Source organism: Pelophylax lessonae (assembly GCF_965119305.1).
Source record: "Pelophylax lessonae genome assembly, chromosome: 7".
NCBI classification, from domain to species: Eukaryota; Metazoa; Chordata; class Amphibia; order Anura; family Ranidae; genus Pelophylax; species Pelophylax lessonae.
The window spans coordinates 292,362,600-292,386,297 of NC_138774.1; the positions used below are offsets into that span (position 1 = coordinate 292,362,600).

The 23,698-nt window shown below is 46.5% G+C and overlaps 1 protein-coding gene across 3 annotated transcripts in view; it reads right to left on the reverse strand.

The window, feature by feature from the left end:
* Nucleotides 1–23,698, reverse strand: part of STRBP (spermatid perinuclear RNA binding protein) — a 250,689-nt gene that overhangs the window by 58,533 nt on the left and 168,458 nt on the right. For all 3 annotated transcript variants that reach the window (XM_082263345.1, XM_082263344.1, XM_082263343.1), the window contains exons 10-11: nucleotides 22,574–22,671; nucleotides 439–550 (exon numbers count right to left, since the gene is read on the reverse strand). In XM_082263345.1, the coding sequence (XP_082119471.1) occupies nucleotides 439–550; nucleotides 22,574–22,671 (210 nt within the window). The remainder of the gene's footprint in view (nucleotides 1–438; nucleotides 551–22,573; nucleotides 22,672–23,698) is intronic.

A 23,698-nucleotide genomic window follows, 5' to 3' on the forward strand; every position in this document is an offset into this window, starting at 1 on the left:
AAGAATGGTCAAACTTTCCCATAGACACTCCTAAACCTTGTGGACGGCCTTCACAGAAGAGTTGAAGCTGTTATAGCTGCAAAGGGTGGGCCAACTCAATATTGAACCCTACGGACTAAGACTGGGATGCCATTAAAGTTCATGTGTGTGTAAAGGCAGGCGTCCCAATACTTTTGGCAATATAGTGGCATTGCACTAGATTTGCATTCATTGGTATTATTATTCAAAACTTGGAAAAGTAGGGGTAGGCGCAACATTTTTGTTATTTAGAAGTTGTGGGAATACAATTTGTTTGCAGCCACCTCACACCATTTATATTAACTGTCTCATTGACATTCATTGAGTATAGGATTTGTTGATAACCAGGGAGCGCTGGGTTATCACATACACACGGTGTAGAGAACAGTAATCATTTAGAAAAATAAGTACATTTCTTACCTTCCCTGTCTGTGCTTGACCAGGAATATTTTTGGAAGGGTTTATTTGATGGCAGGGGGTCCATTTGCAATACCTTGTAAATCTGTCCAAAGGCTAACAAACGCAGTGCATGCTGTGGAGGAGAAAATATAAAGAAAGCTATAATTTAACTCCATTTTTGCAGGAAAAAAAAAGCATATGAACAAAAATAATATAGCATACAGCGCATCTGGAAAGTATTCACAGCACTTTTTCCACATTTTGTTATGTTACAGCTTTATTCCAAAATGGATTAAATTCATTATTTTCCTCAAAATACTACAAACAATCCCCCATAATGACAACGTGAGAGAAGTTTGTTTGAAATCTTTGCAAATTTATTAAAAATAAAAAACAAAAAAAATCCCATGCACATAAGTATTCACACCCTTTGCTCAATACTTTGGTGAAGCTCCTTTGGCACCAATTACAGCCTCCAGTCTTTTTGAGTATGATGCTACAAGCTTGGCACTCCTATTTTTGGGCAGTTTCTCCCATTCTTCTTTGCAGGACCTCTCAAGCTCCATCAGGTTGGATGGGGAGCGTCGGTGCACAGCCATTTTCAGATCTCTCCAGAGATGTTCAATCGGGTTCAAGTCTGGGCTCTGGTGGGGCCACTCAAGGACATTCACAGAGTTGTCCCATAGCCACTCCTTTATCTTGGCTGTGTGCTTAGGGTCGTTGCCCTGTTGGAAGATGAAGTCTAAAGTCCAGAGCGCTCTGGAGCAGGTTTTCATCAAGGATGTCTCTGTACATTGCTGCATTCATCTTTCCCTCCATCCTGACTAGTCTCCCAGTTCCTGGTGCTGAAAAACATCCCCACAACATAATGCTGCCTCCACCATGCTTCACTGTAGGGATGGTATTGGTCAGGTGATGAACGGTGCCTGGTTTCTTCCAGACATGACGCTTGCCATTCAGGCCGAAAAGTTAAATCTTCGTTTCATTAGACCAGAGAATTTTGTTTCTCATGGTCAGAGTCCTTCAGGAGTCTTTTGGCAAACTCCAGGCGGGCTGTCATGTGCGTTTTACTGAGGAGTGGCTTCTGTCTGGCCATTCTACCATACAGGCCTGATTGGTGGAGTGCTGCAGAGATGGTTGCTCTTCTGGAAGTTTCTCCTCTCTCCACAGAGAAATGCTGGAGCTCTGTCAGAGTGACCATCGGGTTCTTGGTCACCTCCCTGACTAAGGCCCTTCTCCCCCGATCTAGACCATTTTCTCCCAATGACGCCAATGATGTGGCACAATTCCTCCCAGTGACACCAACAATGGGGCCCAATGACTCCAATAATGGGGCACAATTTCTCCCAATGACACCAATGATGGGTCAAACTTTTTCTAACTGACCCCAAAGATGGGACATTTTTAATCTCACTGATGCTGGGACATTTTCCACTCCCAATAGCCACAGTCCGGCCCCTCTAGAGTCTGAAGGACGTTAAACTGGCCCTTTATTTAGAAAGTTTGGCTTTAGAGCCACACATAGTAGGAATCTGCTACAAAGTTTGTTGCCATCCCTGCAACGTACAGAGATCACCCGGAGGGGAATTTCTTTTTTTTTTCTCAACAAAAGCGGAATTACACTTTAGACATTGGACTTCGAAAAGTAAGAATAATGGATCTCTTGAGAGCTTTGATTTGATAAAGTTTGGCTATCATTTTGTAAAGAAAACATTTCTATTACTGTATCCCGGAAACTAGAAATACATCTCCTGTGACAATCCAACCGACTCGGTTAGGCCATTTGTCACCTATGTAATATTATCCAATTGGCTATAAAATGCTCATGTGCGAGGAGACATAGCTAGAGGCTAAGAGGAAAAACAATAACCAATCCATAGTGCAACATTCCTTAGTATTAGTTTTTCAGGCGCGATAAATTATTTGCTGCAATCATTTTTATTTATTATGTTTTTTGGATGTGAAATCCAAGCATATAGAATGCTGTGTAAGGACTAGTTCACACCACAAAAACGTCCCCCCAGATCCGTTCTGCATGTGCGTTTTTTTACACGTTTCCGGGTGCGTTCCAGATACTTTTTTTTCTCTTTTTTGTATAATCAATTTTTATTGAGAAAAAAAAAATTGCAGTAACAAACAATGCAGTACATAAACAAAAGAAAAAGAAGACCCAACACAGTACAAACAGGCCAATGGAGCGAAACAATAACTAGACAATCCACAATAATTGTGCATACCAAGAAATCAACTGAATGGTACGGGGTCCCCGGAGTGGAGTCAAGGCCGGCTTATACCAAAACGGAGACTGGGCCCTCCCAGGTCCAGGCATTCGGCCCCAGTTGACCCACCTCTCCCACTCCGAGGCGAGTAGAGAGAGAGAGAGAGAGAGAGACCGCGTCACCAAACAAAACAGCATGGCCATCTAGGTCCACCTCAACAGGGGGAGCCACAGTGTAGGGCATAAAAAAAAAAAAATGGATTTTTGTAAAATCTTACCGTAAAATCCTTTTCTCTTAGCTCATCGACAGACGTAGTCCTCGGTGATACACCACCTTCGGGTTATGTTACCTCCGCAGGAGCAGGACTAGACAGGAAATTAAAAAGCTCTGGCCACACCCTAGGGGCAGTCCCAGAGGGTATATCCTCTCTCTCTCTGCCTCAGCAAATCAGTTATGTGAAAAAGCAGTGCTTAGAGAATTTAACCCAACCCAACTCCAAAACAGAGGGGCGGGGACTACGTCTGTCGATGAGCTAAGAGAAAAGGATTTTACGGTAAGATTTTACAAAAATCCATTTTTCTCTAGCGCTCATCGACAGACGTAGTCCTCGGTGATACACCACCTTCGGGACGTCCCAGAGCAGTATCACAACTGAGGGGTGGGAAAATGGAAATCAAATCCCAATCTAGAAGGCCCAACCGGTGCCAACTAGAAGTTTACAATGCTCATCCTTAATGATGAGACTCAACAAAACAATTTTCAAACAGAAAAAAACCCTCGAGGTAGACCACCGGTCTCCTCAAATTGCGGCCTGCAAAACCTTGCGGCCAAATGAGGCATCCGCCGATGCCGTCACATCAATTTTATAGAATTTAGTAAAGGTATGTACCGACGACCAGGTGGCCGCCTTACATACCTGGACCACTGACGCCTGATGGCGAAAAGCCCAGGAAGTACTGAGCGCTCGAGTGGAGTGCGCCCTAACAGGGAACGGAGGACTCTGACCCTTAATAGAATAAGCCTGTACCACCGTTTGTCTAATCCATTTGGCAATGGTCGCGGCAGATGCAGGCAAACCCTTTCTGGGGCCATCCGTGATCACAAAAAGTGAATCCGTCTTACGGAATGATTCCGTAGCTTTCAGGTATACCCTGATTGCCCGAACCACATCCAAGGAATGCAACGCATGTTCCCGATGATGCTTGGGCTGAGGACACAAGGAAGGTAGTACAATATCTTCATTCAGATGAAAATCTGAAACCACCTTAGGAAGAAAAGATGGCTTAGGATGAAGTACTACCTTATCCCTATGAATCACTAGGTATGGGGACTGGCATGATAATGCAGCCAGTTCTGACACCCTGCGAGCAGAAGTAATAGCCACCAAGAAGGCCACCTTCTGGGATAAAGTAAGCAAGGGAATCTCCCTGATGTTTTCAAAGGGAGGTTTCTGTAGAACCGACAAAACCAAATTAAGATCCCAGGGCGGTAAGGGCGCGCGGACTGGAGGAGCCAGGTGCCGCACCCCCTGGATGAAATTCCGCACCAAGGATTTGGTAGCTAAAGGTTTCTGAAAGAAGATTGCTAATGCTGAAACTTGACCCTTGATGGTGCTCAAGGCTAGCTTCTGCTCAACCCCTTGTTGCAAAAAGGCCAATATTCGAGACACCGAATAGGTACGTGGAGGAAATCCTAAAGATTCGCACCACGCAATGTAAGTCTTCCATGTGTGATAATAGACTTTGCTGGAAGTCGCTTTCCTTGCTTTAATAAGGGTAGGAATGACTGAAGTAGACAAACCTCTGTCCTTCAGTACTTGGGTCTCAATGGCCAGGCCATTAAAACCAGCGACTGTAAAGCACGAAGGTAAATAGGTCCTAGAGACTACAGACACTCCCTGAGACGAAGTTCCCACGGAACGTCTGCGACTAACATGTCCAAGTCGGCCAGGCCGGCTTGAAGAGGCCAGCCTAGAATTTCTAGGACCACTGGCGCTGATAGGATCTGAACCAGGCGTCCCTAGAGCTATCTGGCCCCGACCATCCGAGAAAGTCTGGTCGTTTTCTGTTCCCACACATTTATCAGATACCTGATAGTTATCAGGAAAGGTGATCTTTTCTGGTTGAACCTCAGGGACCGAAGTCACCCGACTAGAGGCTACTTGGCCTATCTGGTCAATCAGATCCGATTCCTGTGAGGTATCGGGACTAATCTTAGGAAATGGTAAAGGAAAAGATCTATACAGGGAACGGTAACTACCGCTTCCTGTACTTAAATGTTGGAAGGGAAGAATCGCACCGGTAGTAGTGGTAGATGCTCGATCTAATGTCCTGAATACCGGTGAAAACGTCCCCCCACCCTGAAATCGGGTGGGGGCGCACCTTCAGGCTGTGTACTCCTTTACTTCGGGTTTGGCTGGGTTGGTCCTCTGCTTGTCCGACCATCCCTTCTTGAACCCTCCTGGAGGAGTCTTGCCTTTCCCGGGAGTACCAGCCGGGCGCCCTTTATGGGCGGTAAAGAAAGGTCCTCGCTTGTTGCGAGGTCCCTTAACTTTTGCAGCCTGTGGCAAAAAAGTACTCTTGCCCCCGGTGGCATCCTTAATGATTTCATCTAGGTTGGCTCCAAATAGACGATTCCCCTGAAAAGGGAGATTGGTCAAGGTCTTTTTGGAACCTAGGTCAGCTGACCAGCATTTTAACCACAGCACACGTCTGAGGATCACTGCTAACTTAGATGCATGCCCTAACAAGGGAGTAGTGTCCAAGGCTGCGTCACAGATAAACCGTAGCCCTTGTATGATCTGTTCTATCAAATCAGATGTCTCCTGGGGAATATCTTTTCCCCTAAGATCTTGGCGTACCATTTTCGCCCATTCCGTAAGTGTCTGGGAAACTAGACCAATAACAATTACTGGTCTAAATGCTGACCCTATCAGAGAAAAGATAGTGCGGGACTCCGCTTCTATCTTTCGATCCACCGGATCCTTAAAGGACGAAGTGTCCTCCACTGGAATAACCGTGGCTTTATTCAGCCTGGAAATAGGCGGATCCACGACTGGTGGTACCGTCCATTTCTTAATGATGGATTCCTCAAACGGATAGCGTCTAGCAATACGCTTGGAAATAGTAAAGGTACGTTTAGAATGCTCCCATTCTCCTTTAATCTGATTACCAAAACATTTAGGTACAGGAAAAGCCTTCGCCGTCTTGATGGGCTTATTAGTCCCAAAAGGCCTTTCTGTTTCAGTTACCTCTGCCGGTAAAGCCTCAAGTTTTAAGGTTTCTTGCACTGCCACAACTAGTGCGTCCACCAATGCTTCTTCCTGAATTATAGCAGGAGAAGAAGCGTCCTCCTCACTGTCTGAGGGGGCTTTACCTGGGATAACAGCCCTTGCAGAGGAACCTGCAACTGCAGTGACCATCTCTGAATCAGAGTCAGAGGTGTCAGATAGTATAGGGGTAGGCGGGGGTCGCTTCCTTGACCCCCGTCCCTGACAGGCCGCCTCCACCCGAGCCACCATAGACTCCAAAATTGCTGTAAATGACTCTATACTCTATATATGTGCACCGGCGGGTCCCGAGGCCCCCTCGAGGGAAACAGGTGGGGGAATATGTGTGGCAGGGTCCATAATAACTCCAGTTACTTCCTGGATGATATAATTCAAAAGTAAAGAAAAAACTTTTTTTTTTTTTTTTTTTTTTTGACCCTCAGTGCCACAAAAAAACCCCTTAGTGTTACCTGCTAGGGATCCCTATCGATCGAGAGAGAGAGAGATAGACCCCCAGGCTCACCACTTGATGTTCAGAGTTAAACTGCAACAGCTTACAGCGCTGTCTTAGACAAACAGGAAGTCTTTTGGCTGGCTGCCCAGGAAGAAGGGAGGCGGCTCCGCCCCTCTGCACGCCTTCCGGCGCCTCCCCCAAGCTCCACGAGGTGTAGAATCACCTCAAACATGGCCGCCCCCATGCTGGAGACACGAGGCTACGCCAAAATGGCGGCTCGTGCGATCCAGCAAAAAAAATGGCGGCGGCCTGTGCTGACTAGCGGTGTGCTGCAGGCACACAACACTCTCTCTGCATGGGGATATGGCGTGGTTGGCGGTACCGGCCCTGGCGGACCGCATGGCTGTTCGGGAGGCCTGCTAATAGCTGGAGATCTGATTTGGAAGGCAGTCTACATGTCCATGGCTTCTGACTGGTAGGTAGCTTATACTTAACCCATAAGATTCCCAGAATGCCACAGATTACATCTTTAAATCATGTATACAATAGATTGTTAGCTCCCAAACCAAGCCTCCTGGCTTTTTGCACACATAAAATCACACTCAAAGTAGGAGGATTTGTGACATGTTATAGGATAGAAAGAACTCTTTCTTACCATACAGAGAGGGGCCCGCGTTCACCACAAAACCCGTCAGGGAAAAAGGGGGAACATACTACTCACCATACCGGAACCAGGCGGGCACCAACTCCTGACAGTACCCCTCTCCACCGGAGCGGGAGGGCTGTCGACCGATATGGACGCCGTGACTCATGGTCTTTGGCGTTTCAGCGAGACGTTTAACTCGCGGGTTCAGTCCTTTTAATGGGACTTTGTCGCGGCCGACCCAGCGCGGAGCTATGGCCTGCACGCGCTCGTAGGCTGAACTGGGGTGACCACCGGATCTCGACATCCAGCCCGTCGCCCAGTTCAGCTTTCTTGCTTGAAGATCTCACAGGAACACTGGAGAAAAAAAGCTGTCTAAAAATCCTTTTAGAAAAAAATTCTTGCCAGGACCTAAGATCCCAGCAAGGTATCTAGGTCCTTACTCCTAACTAGACAGAAAATAACTGATTTGCTGAGGCAGAGAGAGAGAGGATATACCCTCTGGGACTGCCCCTAGGGTGTGGCCAGAGCTTTTTAATTTCCTGTCTAGTCCTGCTCCTGCGGAGGTAACATAACCCGAAGGTGGTGTATCACCGAGGACTACGTCTGTCGATGAGCGCTAGAGAAAAAAAGGTATTAAATAGGTAAATAAATATGGCACAAAAACAAAACTAAGGAATAAAAAAAAAGGGGGGGGGGGTAGGGTGTCCCTGCCAACCATGTAGGGGAATCAGCTCACCGCAAAGGTGTGCCCACGCCCGGCTCCGAGAGCAAATATAAGGAAAACAGGAACAAGGCTAAATTGTAGAGTTGTGTGAGGCTTGCAGAACCCGCGGAATCAGCCAGCGCCAAGAGGGCCACATCGAGACTGGAGGACACAGGGAACGAATTTGGGGCGTACTGACGCCACTGGGACCAGGCTGCGTCAAACCTCTCTCGGGTACCTCTACATGTGGCCATCCATTCCTCAGCGTCCATAATCTCTACTTTCTTTTTCTTTTATCTGTACTGGGGTCCAGTGCGAAAAGTCACTTAAGATTTAAAGTGAAATAATTCTGATGTACTTTTGTTGGCACTGGAAAGGTAAGTTCTATTGTAACAAAAAGGACAGCAAGAGTTTTCTTTGCAGATCACCAGAAGAAAAACGAAAAATAAATAAGTAAAAATAATGCAGCCACCACATCAAAGGACTTGTAAGCTGCAATAGATCACATTTTTGTTCTTGGGTCTAGATATCCTGAACTTTCCAAACGCGCAGAGACCACTTCACTTAAAGGTTTAATTACACTGAAGAATTCTAATCAGCGGCATGGCTGGAAAGCACTCCATTCTCACAGAATGAGGCCATACCATGAGAACCGACTAATGGTCATCACATAGGAAATTAATAAAGTGCAGCAATCAGACACAACAAGTTCCAGATTAGATTTCATTTGATTCATGGTTGTAGAATGATGTGCGAGATTAGATCTGCACATTTCTCCTGTTTGTAATACTTGTCTGGGCCGGCTGTTTAAGAAATCTCAGATATCTATGGTAACGGACTAACTGCATGGAATAATTCGATCTTGCATGACAACCGCACAGAGTAAACATCCTTGCATGTTTCCGTAATAAGTAGAACGTTGCTTGTCCTATTCATCACATCACAAATCCCAAAAGAAGAAAAAAGGAGAAAAAGACAAAAGGCAGAGGAAGAGAAAGGAAGGAGGAGTAAGAAAGGAGGAGGAAAAAGGCGTCAGGAGGAAGGAGGAGGAAGAAGTAGGAAGGAGGAGGGGGAAGAAGGAGGAGGAGGAGAAGGATAAAGGGAGGAAGGATGGAAGGAAGAAGGCAGGAGTAGGAAAGGAGGAAGAAGAAGAAAGCGGCGGCAGGAGAAAGAAGGAAAATGGAAAAAGGAGGAGGAAGAAGGAGGAGGAGAAAGAAAGGAAGGAGGAGGGAGGAAGGAAGGAAGGAAGGAAGAAGAAGAAGGAGGGGGAGAAGGAAGAGGAGGAGGGAGGAAGGAAGGAAGGAAGGAAGAGGAGGAGGAGGAAGGGGAGGGGAGGGAGGGAGGGAGGGAGGAAGGGGAGAGGAGGGAGGGAGGGAGGGAGGGAGGGAGGGAGGGAGGGAGGGAGGGAGGGAGGGAGGGAGGGAGGGGAGGGGAGGGAGGGAGGGAGGAAGGAAGGAAGGGGAGGGAGGAAGGAAGGAAGGGGAGGGAGGGAGGGAGGGAGGGAGGAAGGAAGGGGAGGGGAGGAAGGGAGGAAGGAAGGAAGGAAGGGGAGGGAGGGAGGAAGGAAGGAAGGGGAGGGGAGGGAGGAAGGAAGGGGAGGGAGGGAGGAAGGAAGGAAGCGGAAGAAGGAGTAAGGAGGAGGAAGAAGGAAAATGGAAAAAGGAAGGATAGAAGGAAGAAGGCAGAAGACGGAGGAGGAAGAAGAAGGCAGCGGTGGCAGGAGAAAGAAGGAAATTGGAAAAAGGAGAAGGAATAAGAAAAAGGAAGAAGGAGGAGAAGGAGGAAGAAGGAGAAGACGGAATGAGGAGGAGAAAGAAAGGAAGGAGGGGGAATGAGGAGGGGAAAGAAAGGAAGGAAAGGAGGAGAAAGGAAGGAGGGAAAAGGAAGAAAGGAGGGAAAAGAAGGAAGGAAGGAAGGGAGGGAGGAAGGAAGCGGAAGAAGGAAGGGAGGGAGGAAGCGGAAGAAGGAAGGGAGGGAGGAAGCGGAAGAAGGAAGGGAGGAAGGAAGCAGAAGAAGGAAGGGAGGAAGGAAGCGGAAGAAGGAAGGGAGGAAGGAAGCGGAAGAAGGAAGGGAGGAAGGAAGCGGAAGAAGGAGTAAGAAGAAGGAAGGAGGCAACATGAGGAAGAAGACGGCATGAGGAAGAAGGAGGAAAAAGGAAGAGGGGGGTGGAAGAGGAAGAAGCAGTAAGGAAGAGGAAGGAGAAGGAAGGCAAAAGAAAGAATATATGACACAAAAACACAAAGCACCCAAAAAAATCATAAACAAAATGTTACAAGCATGCACACATAATAATAAAGCAGCTGATGTAGAATCAAGTTCGATTCCACTGACACCCACAGATCAGCTGATCATCCATATTAACTACTTGCTCTCCAGGACAAGTTTTACATTTTTCACACAGAGTTTTGCTGGAATAAAATTATGCACCAGTGCACCAGGGAGTGCGTGGCCAAGGGTAGTTTAAAGAAGACAGCCAAGACCGACCCCTGACTCTTAAGGCCCGTACACACGATAAGAAAAACTGTAGGGAAAATTCGTCCGATGACCGATCTGTCGATTTTCGGATTGTTAGTATGGTGCTTTCGACAGATGACTCCCTCTTTTCGGCTGACAAAATCCTGATGTGCACGCTATATAATTTTTGTCGTCTGTCAAAACAACGTCCGATTTTCATTTTATTAGTACAGATTTCGACGGAAAAAAATCTTAAGAGCAAGACTAGGCATGCTCAGAGACGAAAGAACACATACAAAACAATCCAACACATGACATCACTTCTGTCGTACGGGAAAATTCGCATGAAAATAACCTCTTCACTTTCCACATCAGACTAGCATGCCACAAAAAACGGACAGATCGTTCGATAATCTGATCGTGTGTACGGGGCTTTAATGGTACTCAAGGCCAATTTCTGCTCAAACCCCCCCCCCCCCCCCCGAAGAAGAAAGCTCAAGACCTGAGCCCCAGAAAAAGAGCGAGGGTAAACACCAAGCGACTCACGCCACGAAATGCACGCTTTCCACCAATGCAATGATAGATCTTCCTAGAAGTAGACTTCCTAGCCTTCAGTAATGTGGGAATCACCAACCTAGACAAACCTCTATCCTTCAGCACCTGGCTTTCAACAGCAAAGCTGTCAAAGCCAGGGACTGTAAAGCAGGATGGAAGATTGGCCCTTGGGACAGCAGATCCTCCCTGAGAGGTAGTCTCCAAGGGGCGCTGGTGACCAGCCGCACCAGGTTGGCGTACCAAGACCAGCAAGGCCAATCCGGGGCCACTAAAATGACCAGAAATTCCTTCTGCCTCGATCCTGTGCATGAGTCTCGGCAGAAGCTTGAGAGGAGGGAAAGCGTAAATCAGACGATACTGGCCCCAGGGGGTCACCAGTGCGTCTGCCAGCAGATCCCGTGACCGTGCCACAAACCTGTGCACCTTCCTGTTGAGCTGAGACGCCAACAGATCCACCTTGGGAGTGCCCCACCGGAGACACAGTTGATGAAACAAATACGGATGAAGGGACCACTCACCTTGGTCCAATGCCCGCCGACAGATCATCTGCCTGCCAATTTTCCACCCCTGGATTGCTTACAGCGGAGAGGGCCATAACAAAACGTTCTGCCCACCGAAGAATGCAGGCTACCTCCAGAGCTGCCAATACACTTCTTGTTCCACCCTGGTAATTGACATAAGCCACGGCTGTGGCATTGTCCGATTAGATTCGCACAGGACACCCCTGAAGGCGATCTGTCGAGTGATTCAGGCACAGCCTGATCGTGCGGAGTTTCAGGACATTGATCCGGAGTCTTGATTCTTCCAGTGTCCAAACTCCCTGAGCGGAGTGCCGATCCAAGACAACTCCCCACCGGGACAGACTGGCATCCATGGTGACCACTGTCCAATAAAGGGGGAGAAAAGATTAGTCCTGGTGAAGACCTGGAGGGCGAAGACACCAGATCAGAGATCTTTTTGTTTTTCAGCTCAGCTGGATCTGATTGTCCAGAGACTTCGGACACTTGTCCCATTTGGCTAGGATCTCCCTTTGCAGGGACCTCTAATGGAACTGTGCAAACAGAACCACCTCAAAAGGTAGAAACCATTAGTCCCAGCACCCTCATGCAAGTCCGGAGGGACGACCACCTGCTGGACAGCAAGAGATGAATCACAGCATGCAACTTCTGGTGTTTGTTCACATATGCTTTAATATCCTCTTCATCATCTGTTTTAACCCTGCGCACTAGTGCCCCTCAATTGAGTGCATGGCTTGCAGAGTGGCCCCAATCACTTGACATGTTTTGTAACTCTAGTTACAAATCGAGCCAAATCCAGCCCGCCAGGCCTGGTCATGTGGCCCTCGCACCCAGTTTTGAAGCCGGAAGCTGAGCTGCCTACATGGGGAGGTACATAGAGACAAGCTAGTTAGGAGAGAGAGATGCTAGGAAGCACTCCTAAACCCAGCACTCTGTACATAGTGCACTCCTGAACTCTACGCATAGGGCACCCCTGGAACTGCGCTCAGTACATAGCCCACCCCTGAAGCCTACACTGTGTATGTAGTGCACTCCTGAATGCTGCACTCTGTAACGCAGCACACTCCTGAACCCTGCATTGTGTGCGTAGTGCACCCCAGAAAACTGGCACTTTGAGGGCAAACTGTACTGCTGATGCGGCCCGCAATGAAATTAAGCTTGACACCCCTGATCTATGGCTAGCCTTAGCTTTGAAATTTAAAAGAAAGCACAGGCTGCATTTATGGCTGACCAATCTTTCTAAAAATGCCAATTGTCTGGTTTCCATTTGAGGAGATGCCTTCAATGAATTCACAATGGGCAGCACACTGGCTAAGTGGTTAGCAACTCGACTTAGCAGCACTGGGGTCATCCGTTCAAACCCCAACCATGGCATTACCTGCCTGGAGTTTGCATGTTCTCCCTGTGCCTGCATGGGTTTCCTCCCACCCTCCAAAGACATGCTGGTAGGTTAATTGGCTCAAGTCTAAATTGGCCCTACTATGTGTATGTATGAAAGTTAGGGACCTTAGATTGTAAGTCCCTTGAGGGCAGGGACTGATGTGAATGAACAATATATTTAAATTGACTGCGCTATATATGTACCTACAATAAATAAATATATTTTGCATAACTCTTAACTTCTGCTGCTGTATACTTGTATTGGGCCAGAGTCATGTGAAACAAGAGACAGCCAAGTAACTAACATTAGTAGAAGGAAGGTCATCAATGGCGGACGCCATGTTCTTCTCAGCACAGGACATGATAATGAGTGATCTTGTGTTATCATTAGTACAAGGAAGGACAGCAGAATGGTCTTGCTCCACATGTTCGTAGCTTCCTGTTGCACATACAAACCTTTCCACGTAGTCCTGACCCTGCAGCGAGTACAAATAAATCCCTACTCCCACAAATAGGCTGTCCTTCCATGACTTCTTGGCCGTATTCCAAAGACACACATTCGTGCCAATGTGCTCACCCAGCACTCATGGACGGGTATTTTCTTAGCATCCGAAAGGCTCAAAAGCCAAGTGTGTTACACCATTCTGTGGTAGACGGCATGCAGGTTTGGTTGCACTCCATACTTTACAACTGAACAAATGCCATCACGTATTCTGCACTTAATACTAATCTCATTAGAAAAAAAAAAAATGGGCGAAGGATTTCTCTGTATGGAAAGCGAACCTACTATACAGAAAAATAAATCTTCTGTTGACAGAGTATTAGGGCATCAAATGGTTTAACGTATTTTGTATCACTGAATCCCGTACTAAATCTTTATAGCTGCAGACATTTCCTTTAATCACTTTCCAAATCACCCTGCCCCCCCCCCCCTTCCCAAGATTCAGCGAAGACGATGGTGACACTAGATCTGCAGCATTAAGTTTCCCAGTTGCACAAATGAAAGATTGGTGGGAGCAGGGCAAAAGTTCCATTAATAGTTTATGATGTGATACTTGACTGACAGTAGCTTTATACCGACACCCACAAATGATTTCTTTTTTTTAATTAAATTTAGAAGAAGTGCACAGTCAGCGTTTTTCCTGCCCGGCTCTGAAGATGAGCAAAGCCAGCACGGTTAGTCAAGTGCTACTGAGAGGGTCAGATTTGTCAGGCTGGAGCTCAATCATGCCAGGTTCTGATGGGTTCCTTTGCAATAGAGTTCTGAAATCATCTCTATGCATATTAGATTAAATCCAACCCCACGTAAAAAAAGTCACCCTATTATACTTCTGTCAACTGATCAATGAGCTTAGGCTCTCTTTTTAAGTTTGATGCGGTTCACCCCACCCACGAGGGATTGGAAGGTTGTACCTGTCCTTGCTTCGGATTAGCAGTCGTGTACAGCTGGCCACAATCAAAAAAAACCTGGCAACCCCCAAACCACCCCCACTCTATTCAAAACACACACAAAAAAGTTTAGTTGGACAGTCCCTCTAAAAGCTCATCTCCGGGTAAAGGAAAAAGCCTTCCTTGCAGTAGAGCTTCCCTTGCGCTGCAAGGGTTAACGCATAAATGTAGTTAATTTTTTAAAAATCAGCACAAGGGACTTACTATAAATAAGAAGTGTCCCTTGTGCTGTCAGCTCCTTGTTTAGTTATAATCTTCCATCCTCTGCCGCTGTCACGGTTTGAAGTCAGGCTCGGAAACCAGTACCTATAGCAGTAGGGAGGATCTCAACGACCAACTGGATAAGCACAGAAGCAGGTCACCCTGGCGAATGATGCCAGTTTACCTGGGTTGCAGAGCTTAAACACTAGCCGATAATCATCAGCGCTCCTGATGGTGGAGATGGGTTTTGCAGTGTGTTAGTACCAGGTCGGGGGCCTCAGGATCTCCCCACCAGGAGGTGAGCAAGCTGGGGTCAAGTAGCAGATATAGCAAGTAGGTTATAAGCAAAAGTGAAGTTAAGGAACAAGCCAGAGGTCAGTTATGAGTGGTTGTATGTAGGTATCAAGCAGAAACGTAGTCAGGAAACAAACCAAAGGTTGGTAACAAGTGGTTGCAGGTTGGGATCAAGCAGAAGCATAGTCAGGAAACAAGCCAAAGGTCAGTAACAAGTGGTTGCAGGTTGGGATCAAGCAGAAGCGTAGTCGGGAAACAAGCCAAAGATAAGTAACAAGTGGTTGCAGGTTGGGATCAAGCAGAAGCGTAGTCAGGAAACAAGCCAAAGATCAGTAACAAGTGGTTGCAGGTTGGGATCAAGCAGAGGCGTAGTCAGGAAACAAGCCAAAGATCAGTAACAAGTGGTTGCAGGTTGGGATCAAGCAGAGGCGTAGTCAAGGAGCAAGTCAAAGATTGGTAGCAAAGATGCGGACCACAGCACGAGTGACAAGAGCTAGATATTGGCTCAATAATCTGGCAAACAGGAAGTGCAGAGACATAGCTTAAATCAAGTAGTTCACGGGAGGAGCAAAGAGTTCAAGGTTTAAGAAAATCAGGGTTCAAGGATAGGATCATTCAAGAAATTGTCCAACGAGCTGTCCAGTATCCTAGGTGCCTCAGCAAGAAGAGACATCGGCAGACACAGCACAGTTTTCAGGTTCAGACCCAGGTCCTGACAGTCGCCCTGCCCCCAAGCAGTTGTATTAACTCCTGCAGCACCGTTTCTGACCCTCTCCTCTATTCATAAATAGCTGTACTATAGCTTCCAATGAATGGAGAATGGGTTGATGAAAGAAAGGTCTGCCTCCTCCATTCATCGAGAACTCATCTGTACCTTTAAGCCCCGTACACACGTACCGATCGTCGGCCGAACGATCGGCCGTCTTTTGTCCAGGGCTGTCGTGTCTGTTGAAAATTGCAAAAGACTGCACACGAATTTTGTCGGCCAACAACAGCCGATTGCAGAAGTGATGTCATGTGATGGTTAACTTTCCGTGTGTTTTTTCTTTTCTGAGCATGCCCAGTCTTGCAAATCTGCTGATTGTCGGCCGAATTCTGCACTGACTGGCGAACAATCGGCTGTTCTGGTGTTGGCCAACAAAAATTTTAATGCCTACACGACAGATTCTTTTCGACCGAAAGTGCGCTGTCGGCTGTCGGAAGCATCATACTAACAAGCCTACAATCGGCCGAATATTTACGGCCGACAATCGGTACGTGTGTACGGGGCTTAACTCTGAACTCATGCTCTTTCTTGCAGCTGCAGGCTGGGTCATTCCCACCCAACAGGTCATGTAAACAAAGAGGCCGGCTGCAGGGAGGGAACAACTTCAAACTCGGGGAGAGACTAGTTTAGAGGACCCCAAAGCTCATTTCTAATATACATCTTTGCTAATGGACATAACAGCCAGATAGATCATTTCATAGAGAGAAGTCACATTTTTTGGGCTGTTCAATCTAGAACATTGTGGACAAATCATGGTCCCACTTTGTAATAAAGTTGGACGTTCCTCAACCGATGGAGTGGATAAAAGGGCATATAGGAGTGAGAGGGAGTGTCTAATGTAAGGGGGCCAGTTTCTACAAGTATGGTAATTGGTGGCTGGTGCCGCTGGAAGCAAGGTGAAGAAAGCATCAAAGCTGGAGTGCATTCTAGAAGGATAGTTTTTAAGAGGCCTGTTGTGAAAGATAAAAGTAGAATTGTCGGCCACTGAGAATCATGGCCAGTTCAATTGCTTGGTAACACAAATTGCTAATTTGCCAATCACATGGCAGCAACTCAATGCATTTAGGCATCTAGACGTGGAAGATGACTTGCTGAAGTTCAAACCGCGCATCAGAATGGGGAAGAAAGGGGATTGAAGTGACTTTGAACGTGGCATGGTTGTTGGTGGCAGACGGGCTGGTCTGAGTATTTCTGGGATTTTCACGCACAACCATCTCTCGGGTTTACAGAGAATGGTTTGAAATGGTTTGAAAAAGAGAAAATATCCAGTGAGCGGCAGTTGTGTGGAAGAAAATGCCCTGTTGATGTCAGAGGAGAATGGGCAGACTGGTTCCAGATGATAGAAAGGCAACAGTAACTCAAATAACCGCTCGTTACATCCAAGGTATGCAGAATACCATCTCTGAACGCACAACACATCAAACCTTGAAGCAGATGGGCTTCAGTAGCAGAAGACCCCAGCGGGTGCCACCATTGTCAGCTAAGAACAAGAAACTGAGGCTACAATTGGCACAGGCTCACCAAAATTGGACAATAGAAGATTGGAAAAAGGTTGCCTGGTCTGATGAGTCTCAATTTCAGCTGCAACATTCAGATGGTAGGGTCAGAATTTGGTGCATGGATCCATCCTGCCTTGTATCACCGGTTCAGGCTGGTGGTGTAATGGTGTGGGGGATGTTTTCATTGCACACTTTGGGCCCCTTAGTGCCAACTGAGCATGGTTTAAACCACACGGCCTACCTGAGTATTGTTGCTGACCATGTCCATCCCTTTATGACTACAGTGTCCCCATCTTCTGATGGCTGCTTCCAGCAGGATAATGCACCATGTCACAAAGCTCCAATCATCTCACCACTGGTTTCTTCAGCATTCTTTGGCTGAACCACTGTCTGACTTGGGCAATATATGCGTCTTGTATGGAGCTCAAGGTACCGAGAAAGTCCAAATTCTCTATGACCCTCTTTCCCCTCCTCCCCAGGGACTGTTTTGGGGAAACAGCCTCCATTCCCAATTCTTCGCATCTTCAACATGACAATGAGGTCACTGTACTCCAATGGCCTCCACACTCACCAGATCCGGTCACTGTACTCCAATGGCCTCCACACTCACCAGATCCGGTCACTGTACTCCAATGACCTCCACACTCACCAGATCCGGTCACTGTACTCCAATGACCTCCACACTCACCAGATCCGGTCACTGTACTCCAATGACCTCCACACTCACCAGATCCGGTCACTGTACTCCAATGACCTCCACACTCACCAGATCCGGTCACTGTACTCCAATGTCCTCCACACTCACCAGATCCGGTCACTGTACTCCAATGGCCTCCACACTCACCAAGTCTCATCCAATAGAGCGTCTTTGGGATGTGGTGGAACAGGAGATTGACATCATGGATGTGCAGCCTACACATCTGCAGCAACTGCGTGATGCTATCATGTCACTATGGACCAAAATCTCAAAGGAATGTTTCCAACACCTTGTTTAATCTATGCCACCAAGAATGAGGGCAATTCTGAAGGCAAAAGGGGGTCCAACCCGGTACTAGCAAGGTGTACCTAATAAAGTGTCCGGTGAGTGTATTTCCGCTGCATAGAGTCTCTGGAATTGGAGGTCTGTCAATCCCAGGGTTCAATTTGGGTTGTCTATTATGGGAAGAAGGTGAGAAGGGCGCAGGGCAAGCTTGTAGTGTTCTTTAGTTTTCTGGCAATGTCCAATTGGGTAAATAATTTTATTCGGCTAACATGCTGATCACCATCAACAGTTGGTCTAACAGCTGTAGCGATTTTGTTTTAACCACTTCAGCCCAGGAAGGTTTAGCCCCTAATGACCAGGCCATTTTTTGCGATTCTGCACTGCGTTACTTTAACTGACAATTTCGCGGACGTGCGACGATGTACCCAAATATAATTGAGGTCTTTTTTCCCCCCACAAATAGAGATTTCTTTTGGTGGTATTTGATCACCTCTGCAGTTTTTATTTTTTTTGCGCTATAAACAAAACAAAAAAAAAAATCAAATTTCTTCATCAAATATGATCATAAATAAATATGATCTCCATGTATAAATACATAAGGGGGGATGTGATCTCCATGTATAAATACATAAGGGCCAGCTCAGTAGATTGCTTTAAAAAAAGGCCTGGATTCTTTCCTGGGTGTACATAATATAACTGGGTAATAATATTTATAGGTAAAGTTGATCCAGGGAATATCCGATTGCCTCTCGGGGGGGATCAGGAAGGAATTTTTTCCCCTGCTGTAGCAAATTGGATCATACTTTGCTGGGGTTTTTCGCCTTCCTCTGGATCAACTGCAGGTATAGGATTGTGTATATGGGATTGTATGGTTGGGGCGGGTATAGGATTGTGTATATGGGATTGTATGGTTGGGGCAGGTATAGGATTGTGTATATGGGATTGTATGGTTGGGGCGGGTATAGGATTGTGTATATGGGATTGTATGGTTGGGGCGGGTATAGGATTGTGTATATGGGATTGTATGGTTGGGGCGGGTATAGGATTGTGTATATGGGATTGTATGGTTGGGGCGGGTATAGGATTGTGTATATGGGATTGTATGGTTGGGGCGGGTATAGGATTGTGTATATGGGATTGTATGGTTGGGGCGGGTATAGGATTGTGTATATGGGATTGTATGGTTGGGGCGGGTATAGGATTGTGTATATGGGATTGTATGGTTGGGTTTTCTTTACAGTTTTTTTGTTTTTTATTGGTTGAGCCGGATGTCTTTTTTCAACCTAACTATGTAACTATGTCACTATGGACCTATGTAAATTTAGGCCAATTTGTATTCTGCTACATATTTTTGTTATAAAAAAAAAAAATCCCAATAAGTGTATATTGATTGGTTTGTGCAAAAGTTATCCTGTGCATGAAATCTGGACGGATGGAAACCCTATTTTTCCATCCGTTTAGTAATCGGATCGGATCTGATGAGAGCGGACAAGCGGTCCGCTCTCATCCGATCCCCCATAGAGGGCAGCGGGTGCTGAGACACCTCCCTCTCCGCTCTGCAAGCGGAGACGGAGCTGTCACCTGCCGGCTCAGCGAGGATCGCGGATCGATACCCGCTGAGCAACACGGATCCGCCTACGGAGGCGGACCGTGTGAAAGAGCCCTATGGCAGGACATATGAATGCTCTATTGTTATCAGCCAGACGGTAAGAGGCAGTGTGGTTGGTGGTATTTTGGTGGTGGTGGCACTCATCTGCCCAATCAGCTGACACCTACGGAAGGACTGTTTTTGGACTGATACACTTTTGATTTTAGCGTTGCACCTCCCTTAATTAATCAGCGACTTATAGCGGGACTGCGGTGGACAGATCGGACACTAAGTGACGCTTTTTATCCTTTTTTGGGGACCGGTGACACTGCTAAATAATATGCACGGTCACTGTAGTAATGAAACTGGCAGGGAAGGGGTAAATGTCTGGGGCAATCTAAAGGTTAAATGTGTCCCTAAGGAGTGCTTTCTAACTATGGGGGAGGTGCTTATAATGAAAGAAGACAGAGATCAGTGTTCCTGCTTAGCAGAAACACAAGATTTCTGTCTTCTCCTATCAAAGAACTGCGATCTGCCTAGTATACATAGGCAGGCCACCGTTACGTCTGCTCCGGGAATGATTGCAGGGTCCCTGCTGATTGGCTCCTGCTGTATCCAATCGCAGCAGGAGGTGGTTGCCGGCGACGTGCGTGCGCGCCCCAGACCAGGGAGAGAGAAATAACGTACAGGTACACGATTTTGCGCAGAGAGGCTGTCCCACGGCAGTAAATGTACGTGGGGCAGTCCAGAAGTGGTTTAATAACAAAGGTGACCCCTTTGATCAAAATGTAATACCCTTGTGAAGAAATAACAAAAAAAAATATATAAAAGCTGTACTAAAAGTCCCACTTGTATCTCTCTGATATATAAAGTAATAGAAACAGATTGTATGTGTGAGTCACGAATGCTCCGGAGCACACAATACCTCCTAATAAAACAGCACATTCCTCTGTGAATTGGGTTGGCTGCTGCTGACAGCTGCAGAATAGCGGATGCTTCCCATTGCATCCTTAATGTGTTATGAAAAGCATTATAAAGGAGCAATGAACTAAAAGGATATAAAAAAAAAACTCAAAAGGAGGCCGTCATAACACTTTGTTTTCATATCAGGATTTAAAGGTCACAGGACCGGATAAGAAGAGAGATACTTCACCGCCGATTCCCAGGTTATGTAAATGACGACCTAAACTCATCTCTGAGCTATTTTCTAACAACTTCGGCTCTCCTCCCGCCCGCCACCCTCTCTTAACCGTTTCGGCGCCAGAGCGTTTTTGCATTATTTTTTTTTTGCACACCTAAAAAAAAAATAAAAAATTCAGGCCTGAAGATTACGTAAAACCTCCAAACATTATATGTTTCCTGAAAGCAGGCACTCTGTAGCAAGACTGCTATATACTGCTTATGAGAAAAGGGATTCAGCAGTTTATATTTACTAAAGCTATTGCTCTTCCATGTTCTGTGTACTGTGGAGACCAGATATAGTGAATGCAGGCTCCTGGGGAGATCAGATATAGTGACTGCAGAGTCCTGGGGAGACCAGATATAGTGAATGCAGAGTCCTGGGGAGACCAGATATAGTGAATGCAGAGTCCAGGGGAGATCAGATATAGTGAATGCAGAGTCCTGGGGAGATCATATATAGTGACTGCAGGCTCCTGGGGAGATCAGATATAGTGACTGCAGAGTCCTGGGGAGACCAGATATAGTGAATGCAGAGTCCTGGGGAGACCAGATATAGTGAATGCAGAGTCCAGGGGAGATCATATATAGTGACTGCAGAGTCCTGGGGAGACGAGATATAGTGACTGCAGAGTCCTGGGGAGACCAGATATAGTGAATGCAGGCTCCTGGGGAGATCAGATATAGTGAATGCAGGGTCCTGGGGAGATCAGATATAGCAAATGCAGAGTCCTGGGGAGATCAGATATAACGAATGCAGAGTCCTGGGGAGATCAGATATAGGGAATGCAGACTCCTGGGGAGACCAGATATAGTGAATGCAGAGTCCTGGGGAGACCAGATATAGTGACTGCAGAGTCAGGGGGAGACCAGATATAGTGAATGCAGGATCCTAGGGAGACCAGATATAGTGACTGCAGAGTCCTGGGGAGACCAGATATAGTGAATGCAGAGTGCTGGGGAAATCAGATATAGTGAATGCAGAGTCCTGGAGAGATCAGATATAGTGAATGCAGAGACCTGGGGAGACCAGATATAGTGAATGCAGAGTCCAGGGGAGACCAGATATAGTGAATGCAGAGTCCTGGGGAGATCAGATATAGTGAATGCAGAGTCCTGGGGAGACCAGATATAGCGAATGCAGAATCCTGGAGAGATCAGATATAGCGAATGCAGAATCCTGGGGAGATCAGATGTAGTGAATGCAGAGTCCTGGGGAGACCAGATATAGTGACTGCAGAGTCCTGGGGAGACCAGATATAGTAAATGCAGGCTCCGCTGTTAGAAATCATGGGCTCTCGCAAAGACTTATAATGTCTCACTTTTGAGACACAAAGTGATTGAGGATCAAGTCCTCAATCTCCTTCTCTGCAGTCTCAGCTGCATAGAATAAATGAACAGGAATAGCTTTGTACAGAGCTTCCTGTTCATTCACAAACGGAAACATATTAAACACAGATTACTATGCTTAAGGGAAGAATGAACAGAGTGAGTGATGGGTATCAAATGCGTTTATTCAGAAAAGGTTTAGGTAAATATATTTACCAGCCGCTTCCCCCCACACTCCACCCTGAAACGATGGGAAGGAGGGGAGGGGAAGGTGTCAGCACTGCAGGAGGACCAGAAGAAGATAACGCAAGGGGCCCGGGCAACAGAAAAAGGAGTCGATTTTACTAGTACCAATTCCCTGTAGCCCCCCCCCCCCTCCCTCTTCCCCTTAGCAGCTGAAAGCAGCTAGGGAGCAAGGAGGAGAAGGCAGCTTTCAGCTGGTGCAGGTGGGAACTACAAGGGTCAATGCTAGTAAATGCTGCACCTGCCACTCCTCCTGTCCAGGTTCCCCTTCCTTCTGCTGCCCAGACACCCCCTGCTGAACTGATTGATGTAACTATGATTGGGCCCTGCTCTGTACAGGGGGACCGGTGTTACCCCCTTATCAGTGGTCCTCTTCGTAGATAAGATCCCTGGATTTGGTTCACGTACAATGTTTTCACATGGACTTACCTGTGCACTTTGCGTGATCTCTTCTCTTTCTTTCACGGGCATGTAAGCCAGTGCATCTGTAGGTTCCTTCTCACAAGGATCGTGCAGGCCCGGCCCTCCTAGAAACACAGAATATTTATAAGGGTTGAACCCAGATTGGTAATATTAATATATTGACTCTAACTTCTTCAAACTCAATGAAAATGAACAGAAGGAACAGTGACTGTGACCACAGACATTTTTTGTGCATTTCTTTTTCAATTTAGATGTTGGAGCCCATCTGGGGTTACAACCATTTTTCTAACAGATGCAGAATGTTTGCACATTTTAGAGTTTTGGGGGATTAAGGGTTGAGGACCTTGGAGATTTGAGGGACTTATGGTTGAATGTCTTTGTCTTGAAGTTTTGGGGAACTTAAGGTATAGCATCTTGGAATTTTAGGGGATTTATGGCAGAGCATCTTGGAGTGTTGGGGGGACTTATAGTTGAGTGTCTTGGAGTTTTGGGGGATTAATGGCTGAGCATATTGAAGTTTTGGATGATTTATGGCTAAACATATTAGAGAGTTTTGGGGGATTTATGGCTGAGCATCTTGGAATTTTGGGGGATTTACAGTTTAGTGTCTTGAAGTTTGGGGGGAAATATGGTTGAGTTTTGGGGAGGAATTTATGGCTGAGCATATTGGAGTTTTGGGGGATTTATGGCTGAGCATATTGGAGTTTTGGGGGATTTATGGCTGAGCATATTGGAGTTTTGGGGGATTTATGGTTGAGCATCTTGGAGGTTTTTTTTTGGGGGGGGGGGTGACTTATGGTTAAGTGTCTTAAAGGTTTGGGGGACTTAAGGTTTAGCGTCTTGGAGGATTTACAGCTTGGTAAATTTCAGATGATAGCTGCGTAATAACGTTCAGATTATCGTACATTATGACTTCCAAAGTGGTATTTTTTTGTATGATTTTCTGATCATGTGTACAGGCCTTTAGGGTTGAGTGCCTTGGAGTTTTGAGGGATTTATGGCTGAGCATATTGAGGTTTTGGGGGATTTATGGCTGAGCATATTGAAGTTTTTTTTTGGGGGGGGGGATTTATGGCTGAGCATATTGGAGTTCTGGGGGACTTATGGTTGAGTGTCTTAGAGATTTGGGCG